The following is an 11,609-nucleotide window of genomic DNA, read 5'->3' as shown; positions in this document are numbered from 1 at the left end:
TAAGGTACGGGAATCCCGTACCTTACTTAACGTACAACGGTTCTGCCCTACCTTAAAATCGTACGCTCTTGTACCTTACACATTTACGGTGCAGACCGCCACGCCACACCCTGCGCCCCGTCCGTCCGCGCCTGTCCACGGCCGTGTCGGGCGCACTCTTCGCGAGAAGAGCGGGGTGGGGCGGGGCCCTGGCTCTGCGCCCTGCGGCCTGCTCCGCCCCAATTTCATCTCCAAATCCCATCTCTCGCCCTTCCCGGGCCGAGGTTTGCGCCGCCCCGCGCCCCGTGTGCGCGCAGGGCGGAGGTTGGAGGGCGGAGGGGTCTGCCGGCCGGCTGCCCGGGCCCCGGGGCGTATGGACACGGACGGCACCCCGCCCGAGGCTATTTCCATGGCGGGGCGGCCGGACCCCGTCCGGACCCAGCTGAATTGGGCGAGGTCTAGCTGCCTGGTCTGGTGGGTCCAGGAGGGCGCAGGAGGGCGGGGTTGGGCGGCGAGAGGCGCAACGCGTTAGGCTGCCTGTCCCCGCGGCTGGCAGCAGAAACTGTTGCTGGAAGGAGAATCAATAGAGAAACGCCGCGCTGCGCTCGGCTCCAGTCGGCGGGGGGGGCTGGGCTGGGCTGAGCTGAGCTGCGCAGGGGTGGGTGGGGTGGGGGGTACGCGTCCCAATCGTCCACTCGTCCTGCGCGTCCGCGCTCTCCTGCTGCTCCTGCTGCTCCTGCTGCTGCTGGCCATGACCCCTGCGGGAGAAGATCGTGCTGAAGGCCGTGGGTCTATAGAGAACGGATGGAGAGTGGGTTATCTTACTTTCGGCAGGATGATACCTCGGACTGACACTCTGCTAGTGCGAAGGTAAATTTTTAAGATTTGTTGCCGCGGTATGACCCAAGGAACCTCATAATTGCGTGGAGAAGGGGCTGTCTTTCTATCAGGGGTAAAACACCGCAATATCCAATACCCCGAAAATAACCAAAAGTCGATACGCTTACCGGAAGTACCGGGTGTAACTGTGAATACGCTGCAGTGTTGCGGGTCTGCCTATTCTTGACACCTGTAAGGGGCCATGGCCCCTGCGCCCATATTGAGTATGCAATCCCGCAACACTGCTGCGTATTCACAGTTACACCCGGTACAGTCATTCAAGAGTCGTAAACTTTTTCACGTCGACTGGTCTAAAACCGCATCGCGCATCGCGGGCAGAGGTTGGAGCACGTCGACTTATTGTCATCGTGAGTGGGTGTAAGTGAATGCGCGAGCGTGCGTGTGCGTGTGTGTGTGGGTGATGTGACTCGAGCAGCCCGTGCGCGACGGCGCGCACTGACCCGAGTGCCAGCCTGTCGGTTCCCGTTGCGAGACATAAATAAAACTGTCTCGGGGCGGGCTTGCGCCGCTTGCGGGGCGGGGACCGGCCGGGGCTCCTATCCCTTCCTATTTCTGGCGTCGATAACGTCTTCGCCTTCGCTCCGCCTTTTCCAGCCGACTTATTCGGCGGGTCGATGTTGGGGCGACGGTGCAGCACATGTGCCGTCCCCCGAGGCGAGGGTCACTCTCCCCCGCGCGCCTGAATGCCGAACTCTGCTGGCTCTCTAATCGGGTGTCATTGCCGCCATTGGACAGTTTTCTCCACTCCTTTGCGCCCGGCCGGGCGGGCGGGGGCCGGATGATGGGGTGGATCCTGCTGGGCGCGCCCATTCGCCCGCCGCCTTTGAGCGGACTGTCATCAAGGCCCGCCCCGTGTCTATTTTGGACCAGAGTTGCGCGGTCACCAGGAGGCGGAGGAGGCGGCGGCGTGGTGGGGGCGGCGGTCGCCGCTACCCCGGATCCGCTTTTAGGCGACGGGCGACGCAAGTTAGGAAGCACTCAGAGCTAATTACCGTGGACCCACAGAGTCGGACCTTTGGCGTGCCTTGTGGGTAGAGGCCCTGGAGAAGGCCTGGAGAAGACCTGGAGAAGACCTGGAGGAGACTTGGAGAAGACCTCGGCTCTGAAAGGGTCGCGTCGTGGAGCAGGTATTAGTGCTCTGCGGCCTTGGTTCTGACGTGCATCATGGCGTGTATAGCGTGTCTCGGAACAATGATGAGCTTTCAAGTTTCCAGCAGCAGGCCGCAAAGGTCTCTGTCGGGGCTGAGGTGCGGTGGAGGCGGTGTGTGGTGGGGCTGGGCTGGGCTGCGTGTGGGGGTGGGTGCGCCCCCCCCCCCCTCCTTTCCAGTTCACCTTGTTTGTTCGCCCTTCCTCCCGCTCTCTCCCCCGACCCAATCCCTCTCTCTGTGCTCGGTGCGTTTTGCTGACGGAGCAATTATAGAGCGGGACAAACTAAGGAGGAAGAGGTGGGGGTGGTGGCCCCCGCTCAAACTGTCGCCCCCCGCCCCGCCTCGGGGTCCCCGGGGTGCTCCACGGCTCCCGAGCGCCAGCTCAACTTTTCAGAATTGATTACTTCCAAGCAGCGATGGCTTTGATTTGCATTTCTGATGCCTGGAATGAATGGGTGGGCGGCGGAGGGTGGTGTGGCGCGGGAGGCGGCGCTCCCTTTAAAGCTTTCGCCCCTGCTGTCTCGTTTTGTTGGCGACGCTGTCGCCCACTCTGTCGTTTTCTTCCTGACCGGTTTCGAATGGATGACCTGCTGTGCTGTGACATTTTTCCCAACCCCGCGTCCCTCTCTTTTTTTGTTCGCAGAGCCATGGACCGGACGCGGACCCGGACGCGCCCTCCCTGGACGAGGAGATGGAGAAGGTGTTCGCCATGGGCGCGAGCGACAAGTTCAGCCTGGCGCGCCTGTCGCCCAGCGAGCCCAACGAGCCCACGCTGGGCGGCCGTTTCAGGGAGGAGGACCACAGCTGTGAGTGAAAAGTTTCATGATTCGGATTGGCATTAGACTGCGGCCAACTTTTTTTTTCAGTTTCCCCTTCTATTACCAAATCCCTCGGTTGAAAATTACTTTAAGAGGCTGGGTGACAAAACCAAAGGGTTTTGCGGTTATAGTGCGAACGTATTTTTTTTTCACTCATTTCACTGCCGTTCCTTTCTGTCCAGACCGGCGCAAGAGCTACCAGCACACCCACTCGCCGCTCAAGCCGCTGCGCCTCCACGAGCTCACGCGCGCCCGCTCCGGGTCCATGAGGCGCCAGCGGACCTCTGAGCCAGGGGGCAGCCCGGGCGCCTCGGCCCCGGCCTCGGCCCCGGCCTCGGCCCCGGCCGCGCAGCCCGAGGATCCCTCGTCGCCAATCACGTCCACGCCGGCCGAGGTACGTAGCGGCGGGAGCGGCGCAAAAGGGCAAATGAAGAGGAAAATACAGAGTTTTTATTTTATTTTTTACAATGAGGGGAGAGGGGGGGCTTCCGAGAACAAATGATGATGGCTTCATCAGTGGGAGGCGGGCTTCCCTTTATGCCGGTTATTCCTGAACGGGGGCGCGCGCGCGGCTCCTCGCTGGAGACCGAAAATAATATAAAAGGGGGATGAAACCGGTGAAACCCGTCTGTTGCGTGCCTCGCTCTATGAGGCGGGTAAATTTAAATGACATCTCTCATTTTGACGGTGACGGCGCTGAGCGGCCAGGACTATAACCGGCTCAGCACTGCTAAGTCATCATCTCTGAAAGCAGCGCGCACCGGCCAGGTGGCCGGTTGGCGGCCGGACTGTGCTCGACGGGGAGCGTCTGGCTGGACGGAGGGGAGGCCTCCCGCTGGGCTGTGGCGCGAAGCTGCCCCCGGGTGTTGCCTACCCAGCGGGTGCCCGGCGCCGCCAGACAGCCAGACAAACGCACAAAGGAAATCGGGTTACCACGAACAGAATCTCATTTCTACGTGTGGCGCCGTCTTATCCGTGATCGAGTTTCAGCAGCTCTCCTGTCGCGGCGAAAGCCAAGCCGTCCGCCCTTCTTCTACGCCGCCGCCGCCTCGCCGAACGAACATTTCCTTCGACGTCTCGAACAAAGCGGGAGGCATTGGCAATTCTCCCGGCGTCGTGGCGACACGCGTCCGAGATTCCATTCCGGCGGAGGAGTTGGATCGCAATCCTCACCTGAATTGAACGCCCCCTGCGGTGTGCTTACAGGAGGGCGCCGACAAGGCCCACCCCCTGGCCGGCGTCCTGTACAGCAGCCTGCGGCCCAGCCCCGGCGCCAGCCCCCGCACCAGCCCTCGGCCCAGCCCGCGGCCCAGCCCGCGGCCAAGCCCTCGGCCCAGCCCTCGGCACAGTCACAGCGCCTCGCTAGCCTCGCAGGGCTCGCAGGAGTCGCGGGGGTCCCAGGAGTCGCGAGGCTCAGCCGACACGGAGACGACCCTACCAGCGGGCAGGTTGGTGTCATACAGTGCGTCTTTCTCTGGCTTCTGTCGTCTACTACACATTCAATATAAAAGCAGTTGAGGTGATATAACGCGCGTCCCCTTTCTGAGGCACAGCCCCTTACCTTTCTGCCTCGCCTTTCACTACCCCCTCCAGGACTAGAGAGTCCTCCCCTTTCCTTTTATTTTTACTCGGCATGTGTCGGATTTCGAGAAAGGGGCCTAAGGGGAGTGGGCAAAGGACAAATTACATTTAGGACTCGTCATGTCTTGCGCAACTTGCCCCGGTCTGGGCGGCAGGGTGGATATGTGTGTGTGTGTGTGTGTGTGTGTGTGTGTGTGTGTGTGTGTGCGTGTGCGTGTGTGTGAAAGGGGGAGGTGAAAAGACCACAGGAGGTAAGAAGGACGACAGGGAGAACACCTTCAGAGTGATACAAAGCGCCCTTGCTCTCCCGCAGTCTGAAGGATGAGGTGGTCGACGACGACCCCGACTACGAGCTGGAGCGGCGCGACAGCGTGTCGGAGGCGCTGCTGTCGGAGCGCGCCGGCTCGGGCTCCGGCTCGGGCCTGTACCACGACGTGGACTCGGAGGCGCTCAAGCGGGTGCAGTTCCACATCGGCGGCATCGCGGAGGAGCGGAGCGGCACGACGCCCGAGGGCGAGGAGCCGCCGCACGACGCCAGCCAGGACGCGTCGTCGCCGCACCACCCGGGCGACCAGACGGCGTCCCCCAAGGAGGACCGTCGCGCCAAGAGGAAGCACACGTAAGTGAGGTGACGGGGCCGGCGGGGCCGGCGGCGACTGAGCAAGCAGCCCGAGTACACAAGGCTGGCGGGGAGGGCGGGGTGCCCCCCGGGGCCCGGGGTCCTGGTGAGGTGCGCACACCGCTTACGACCTTGCCCCTCCCCGCTCTCCGGTCCCGGGCCGCCCGCCACGCCGCCGCCCCCTAGAGCGCCTGCGAACCGATGGGTAGGCAACCCACGGGCCGCGGCGCACGCCTGTTGAGCAGCTGGCCTACCCCACGGCGCCCGGCTCCCGGCCGCAAGCCCGCTCTGCGTTAGCTCTGCGCAGCGCGCTCCTTACGCGTCCATACTTTTCCCCTGTCGACGCAGGCGCCACCACCACCATCACCATCACCACCACCGCTTCCATCGGAAGTTCAGCCTCCAGGAGGACCTGGAGTGGCGGAAGAGGTCGGGGGCCGAGTTCCCTTCGCAGAGCGAGCGGCGTCGAGCCAGTGTGCACCCCGAGGAGGCCGCCACCCTGCACGAGATGGACCTCGAGAAGCTGACAAGTGAGCGACGCGCGCCGGCACGTAGGGTGTACACTCCTCAGGGAGAACTCTAAGCAATGACTCTAAGCGATGTCCCGTCTTGCTCCACAGGCCACCGCTTCGACGACGTCAAGGGCATGCGGCGCTTCAAGATCCTGCACCAGGGCGGCACGGGCGCGCACGCGCACAGCGCGCTCCCCGGCGACCGCCTGGGCTTCTCCAAGCGCGTGTTCGACCACACGCCGCACGAGGTGTTCGTGCAGCTGGACGAGCTGTGCGGCGAGGGCGAGGACCGCGAGTGGAAGGAGACGGCGCGTTGGATCAAGTACGAGGAGCACGTGGAGGAGGGCGCGGACCGCTGGGGCCGGCCGCACGTCGCCTCACTCAGCTTCCACTCGCTGCTCAACCTGCGCCGCTGCCTCGAGACGGGCGTGGTCATGCTGGACTGCGAGGAGCACGACCTGCCCGGCGTGGCGTACCGCGTCGTGGAGCAGATGGTCATCTCGGAGCTCATCCGGCCCAAGGACAGGGTGACGGTGATGCGCGCCCTCCTGCTGCGGCACCGGCACGTCAACGAGCACGAGCGCTTCCGCTTCGGCATGAAGAAGGCCTCCGTCAGCTACACCAGCCTGCAGGTAAGGGGGCCGCGGAGGCACAGTCGCCTCAAGAACATAAGAACGGCTATCTATCCAACAAGGTATTCTACACACTCTATACAAAGTCCTCTCTGAGCTGGATATCTTACTGGATTCATTTGTTCAACTAATGGTCGGTTATAAAACCAACTGCACAACTTTCCGTGCATTCAATTTCTGAAAAATACACTCACACGGCTTTGGTGGTTCTGCTGCCAGTCCCTAGCAGCGGCGGCGGAGGCTGGTCGGTGCCCACTGTGCGCAGAGCCTGACGACTGCGAGTCTTACTACTACCAGTCATCTTCATATGTAACTCTATAATTTTGTTAACCAATAGTTCAGCTCCTGCCTTTACTTTTTATTTTCTTCTTTGCGCTCGAATGTTTCTATACACTTTAGTTGATGCAATTGCCACTTTGCAACCTTCTCTGCTGAAGCCCACATCTGTATTATACCAAAATCTATAGTTTACCGTGTTTGTTGCCTTCAACAGGATTGCTGAATACGCCAATGTTTAACTTCCGTAGGATTCAAATTTTACCAATACATCACTGCTGTGATTAGCTTTTTAAGTACATTGAATTTTATTTTTATTTGATGCTTCATTTAAAGAAAAAGCATAGTGATGACAGAGTTTAGTGTTCCACAGTGCATGTAAAAACCAGATCAACCTGTAAACGTGCTTGCATCAAATCCATTGTGCTTTTACTATACTGATAGAAAATGAAGTACTCTACCTCTACCTCAACAAGCATCAGACAAGCTCTCATTCAGAAATTTTATCAACAGAAATGATATTTTCATTACTTATATTGAAATTTTTAAGTATCTAAAATTTTCTGAGGGAGCTATGTGTTATTATTTTGATGATATAGTTACGATAGCATTAGTTTATTTGAAATAGTAGACATGACTCACATTTTTTTTATCTCTGCAAGGTGGCCCACCAACCCTCGATCATTTTGCAGATTTACTGAACCTCACGCACGCGGCACGCGTTTCGCGGGTTGCCTGCTCGCTCGGGGCCGTAAGGCGCGATTAATGATACAGTATGACTACAAAATGATCAGGGCTTGGTGTCCCAGGGATCCGTGGCCCACCCTAGATTTTAGTATCTTTCTCAACTGACAGACATTTGAAATTAGGTAGAGTATTTAGGAGACCGCAGAGAGAAAAAAGACATAGTCCTAGTCGCAAATGTAGATAATAAGTAGAGATTGGTGAGGCATTCTTGGCGATAACTTCAAGAATTGATACTGAGCTAGCTAGAAAAGTCACAGGCGAAAGAGTTGAATAGAATCTGATCAAAATAGATTCAATTTTTAATATTATTGTACAGTTTTGCTTTTGTATTACCTGCCTTACTTAAGTTTGTAGAAATAATTTTTTTATCAATGTGGAATCTCACTTATATTTATTTGTTCTAGAATTTAAATGATGACAAACGGCCAAGGATTATTACGCCTCAAACTAATTTAAATGCTTCACTGAAAGATGGTTGCAACAACTCTTCGAATCACAATGATGGGAAACATAAGGATAGTCTTGTGGTAAGCATCAAATGACCTTTATGACCTTTAATTATACTAACTCTACTAGGATAAAGTAATTCCCTAATTTAAATTTCAGATTGATATGAAGGAAGAAACTACTTACAGTTCTTCAACTGAAGACCTCAACAAAAAAGGGACCAACGACACTATTTTGAAAAGAATACCTGTGGGAGCAGAAGCATTGACTGTTTTGGTTGGCTCTGTAGATTTTTTGGAACAGCCAACTATTGCCTTTGTTCGATTGGCAGAAGGAAGTCTGATGCCAGCTATCACAGAGGTAGGTGAAGCAAAAAATGAGTACCATCTGAAAAATCCACAAAACTTTGAAAAGAACACTTTACACTTACATTTATGATTAAGTGCCTTAAACATGATTTCTTCTAGGTGTCCATCCCTGTGAGATTTATTTTTATTTTGTTGGGCCCAGTCAATGCAGATATGGATTACCATGAGATAGGTCGCTCTCTTTCAACTTTAATGGCTAATCAGGTAAAATCTTAAATAATTTTCACTGTATTCACTACTCTGCTTCTTAATTTAAGATGTAACTATTGTAGTTATGAATTCACTATCCAATGATATTTTTCATAATCCTTTGAACAGTCATTTCATCAAATAGCCTATAAAGCTGAACATAGAACAGAGTTATTATCAGCAATAAATGACTTCCTGGACTGCAGTATTGTACTCCCCCCTGGAGACTGGGAGCGTCAAGATCTCATTCCTTTTGATGACATTAAGGCCAAAAGTGATGCTATTCGTCGTCGAAAAACAACCAAACTATTAGATACCGATGAGCTGCAGAAAGGTATGAATAATACCAAATCAAAACAAGGCCTAAGATATTATTGTTATTAAAACTTCTATACTTTGTTAAATAGCTCTCTTGGAACAAGCTGCAAAGAAAGCTCTTCGCCCTGATCCCCTAAGACGCACAAAGAGACCATGGGGAGGTCTTGTTAATGATGTTAAACGTCGATTACCCTTTTATTTGTCTGATTTTAAAGACGGTTTCAATTTACAAACAATTGCAGCTGCCATTTTTATGTATTTTGCTGCACTCTCAGCTTCTATCACATTTGGTGGCCTCATGGGTTTGTACCAATATTATTTATATTTGATGCACCTATCATACTGTTGACAGTAGAGAAATTCCTTCACTTCATATTATCTTACAGGTGACAAAACTCAAAACATGATTGGTATATCTGAAACTCTAGTAGCTACCTCTATAGCAGGTGTTGTCTTTGCGCTTCTTGCTGGACAACCCTTAGTCATTGTTGGTGCAACAGGACCCCTCTTGCTTTTCGATGAAAGTCTTTTCAATGTAAGTTTACCTAAAGTCTTTCCTACGCTCAAAAATTAATGAAAATTTACAGAGGTGGATTTCAATGTTTCAGATGTGTAGTTCTAATGGGATTAATTACCTTTCAATGAGAGTATTCATTGGCATCTGGCTCTTTGTGATTGCATTTATTGTTAGCTGTTTTGAAGGCAGTGTCTTTGTGAAAGTGTTCACACGATTTACAGAAGAAATCTTTGCTTCTCTTATCTGTATTATTTACATTGTTGAAAGTGTAATGAAACTCTTTAAGGTAAAATATAAATACTTTTTAAAAATGGATATAAGCTGATTTTAGGGGCATTAAAGACTCATGGGTTGATAATTTTCCATTTCAGATCTATGAAACCCATCCACTCAGGTCATTGGCTGACTATTGCGAGGGGTCGGGAAAGTATATACCAATTGGAGCGTTGAGTTCAATTGAAAACTTCACCACCTTAAATGATGACTCAAACGATTTTGCTGGAGAGGGAACCACATTGTGAGCTAACTGTAAAATAAAATTGAAGAAACCTGAAACACAAATTTATTTTTGTTGTTTAAATTTTAATATTTTCCAGATCTAACACCAGTGTTACTATTTCACCAACTGGATATCGAACTACAAAGGACCTGCCCGTTAGCCAACCAAATACTGCATTATTTTGCACAATTTTGGCTTTAGGGACGTTTTTTATAGCTTATTATTTGCGTCAATTCCGCAACAGCAAATTTCTTGGACGAAGTGTGAGTGAATGCTGTCATGTCTTTGAAAATAATCAAGGTTTATTCTGAATTTGCTAAAAATAATTTGGACTCATATTGTTTCCAGGCTCGACGAGCATTAGGAGATTTTGGTGTACCAATTGCTATTATAGTAATGGTCTTGATGGATTATTTAATACCTGGAACTTACACAGAAAAATTAAAGGTACCAGAAGGTCTTTCACCCTCTAATCCTGAAGTACGAGGTTGGATTATCTCTCCAGCAGGAGGAAGTGAGCCAATACAGTGGTGGGTAGCATTTGCTTGTGTAGTGCCAGCTCTTCTAATCTACATTCTTCTCTTCATGGAGACACACATCTCTGAGTAAGTTAAATCAAATCATGCCTTATGAAGACTATCAGCTAGTTGTCAAATATGTATATTTTAATTGTCTTTTAAAACATATTTTAAACCTTCAACAATTTATTTTAGGCTTATCATTGACAAAGAAGAAAGAAAATTACAGAAAGGCTCTGGCTTTCATCTGGACATAGTGTTAATATGTTTCCTGAATATGGGTTGTGGTTTCATGGGTGCTCCATGGGTGTGTGCAGCAACAGTACGGTCCGTAGCTCATGTATCTGCTGTCACAGTTATGTCCAGAACTCACGCTCCTGGTGATAAACCACACATCATAGAAGTTAAAGGTATCGGTATCATTGATAATTTACAGTACTAAAAATAAAGATTAGTTCTCAACATAAACTTTCCAAATTACAGAACAACGCCTCAGTGCTCTTCTGGTGTCAACAATGGTGGGGCTTTCAGTTTTAATGTCGCCTCTACTTCGTCTTGTGCCAATGTCAGTGCTTTTTGGAATTTTTCTGTACATGGGCATATCTTCAATAGCAGGTATTCAATTTTTTGAACGCCTTAAACTATTTTTTATGCCTGTAAAACACCATTCATCTGCACCCTATGTCAGAAAGGTTAGTAGCTCCCCACTTCGTTTTAATTTTTATCTATCTAGAACTTGTAATTATTTGAATTCAACTTTTTAAATAGGTTGCAACATTCAAGATGCATATGTACACATTGATTCAACTGCTATGTTTAGTAGCTTTGTGGGTTGTAAAATCAACTGTACTATCACTAGCATTCCCATTCTTCTTGTTACTGATGGTTCCTCTTAGAGCTCAATTGAGTCGTGTGTTTACACCAATTGAACTGAGAGCTGTAAGTAATCCGATCATGAGAAAGTCCACTTCCCCATAATGATTTGTTTTAAAAATATAAACAAACTCTCTATTTTTCTTCTTTTTTTTGTATGAATTCTATTCAGCTGGACAGCAACAAACCTGATGATGATGATGATGAACCTGATTTCTATGCAGAAGCTCCACTTCCAGTTTAAGAAACTGTAATGTAACCATTCCAAAGTACTCAGGTAATACTACTCAAGAGGCCTCCCAGTTATGGCTAAAAGTATGTATTATACAATACATCTTGGACAGAAAAAGGAAGATGTCCTCTGAAATGAGAGTTTTACAAAAATGTTGTAAATAAAAGTAAACCAGTGTGACAAAAAGTGACAACATGGTGACAACTCATCATATATGTATATATATTTGGGCTGTGGTGCGTAATGTCAGTACCTGGTCTTCTTGACTGGCAGAAATGCACAATGATTACATTCTTATTCCTAAGGAGTTATGTGAACCCCAAGGGGAAGTATATGTATATAGCATTTTCTCTTCCTACTTGAAATATGAATCAAGTACATTGTATATTACTTAGATTATTTCATTAGATTTTTTAAAATAGCTCAATTTAACAAA

The 11,609-nt window shown here is 50.8% G+C and overlaps 1 protein-coding gene across 5 annotated transcripts in view; it reads left to right on the top strand.

Moving 5' to 3' along the window:
* LOC113204987 (band 3 anion transport protein) overlaps positions 1-11,524 on the top strand; it is a 45,899-nt gene extending 34,375 nt beyond the window's left edge. For 3 of the 5 annotated variants that reach the window (XM_026420391.2, XM_052270869.1, XM_026420394.2), the window contains exons 2-22: positions 2,671-2,833; positions 3,028-3,239; positions 4,052-4,293; positions 4,740-5,045; positions 5,394-5,575; positions 5,666-6,189; positions 6,409-6,498; positions 7,617-7,739; positions 7,819-8,019; positions 8,127-8,231; positions 8,346-8,550; positions 8,624-8,836; positions 8,921-9,069; positions 9,143-9,337; positions 9,423-9,568; positions 9,648-9,813; positions 9,899-10,155; positions 10,264-10,478; positions 10,552-10,760; positions 10,837-11,007; positions 11,114-11,524. In XM_026420391.2, the coding sequence (XP_026276176.1) occupies positions 2,671-2,833; positions 3,028-3,239; positions 4,052-4,293; positions 4,740-5,045; positions 5,394-5,575; positions 5,666-6,189; positions 6,409-6,498; positions 7,617-7,739; positions 7,819-8,019; positions 8,127-8,231; positions 8,346-8,550; positions 8,624-8,836; positions 8,921-9,069; positions 9,143-9,337; positions 9,423-9,568; positions 9,648-9,813; positions 9,899-10,155; positions 10,264-10,478; positions 10,552-10,760; positions 10,837-11,007; positions 11,114-11,185 (4,146 nt within the window). In that variant the 3' untranslated portion in view covers positions 11,186-11,524. The remainder of the gene's footprint in view (positions 1-2,670; positions 2,834-3,027; positions 3,240-4,051; positions 4,294-4,739; positions 5,046-5,393; positions 5,576-5,665; positions 6,190-6,408; positions 6,499-7,616; positions 7,740-7,818; positions 8,020-8,126; positions 8,232-8,345; positions 8,551-8,623; positions 8,837-8,920; positions 9,070-9,142; positions 9,338-9,422; positions 9,569-9,647; positions 9,814-9,898; positions 10,156-10,263; positions 10,479-10,551; positions 10,761-10,836; positions 11,008-11,113) is intronic. The other 2 variants (XM_026420392.2, XM_026420393.2) reach the window with 2 other exon arrangements.
* Positions 11,525-11,609: the final 85 nt, after the last annotated feature.

Source organism: Frankliniella occidentalis, unplaced genomic scaffold (genome assembly GCF_000697945.3).
Source record: "Frankliniella occidentalis isolate FOCC.00 unplaced genomic scaffold, Focc_3.1 Scaffold142, whole genome shotgun sequence".
Classification (NCBI taxonomy): Eukaryota; Metazoa; Arthropoda; class Insecta; order Thysanoptera; family Thripidae; genus Frankliniella; species Frankliniella occidentalis.
The sequence above is the reverse complement of the archived record's forward strand: the minus strand, read 5'-3'. Positions and strand labels throughout refer to the sequence as shown.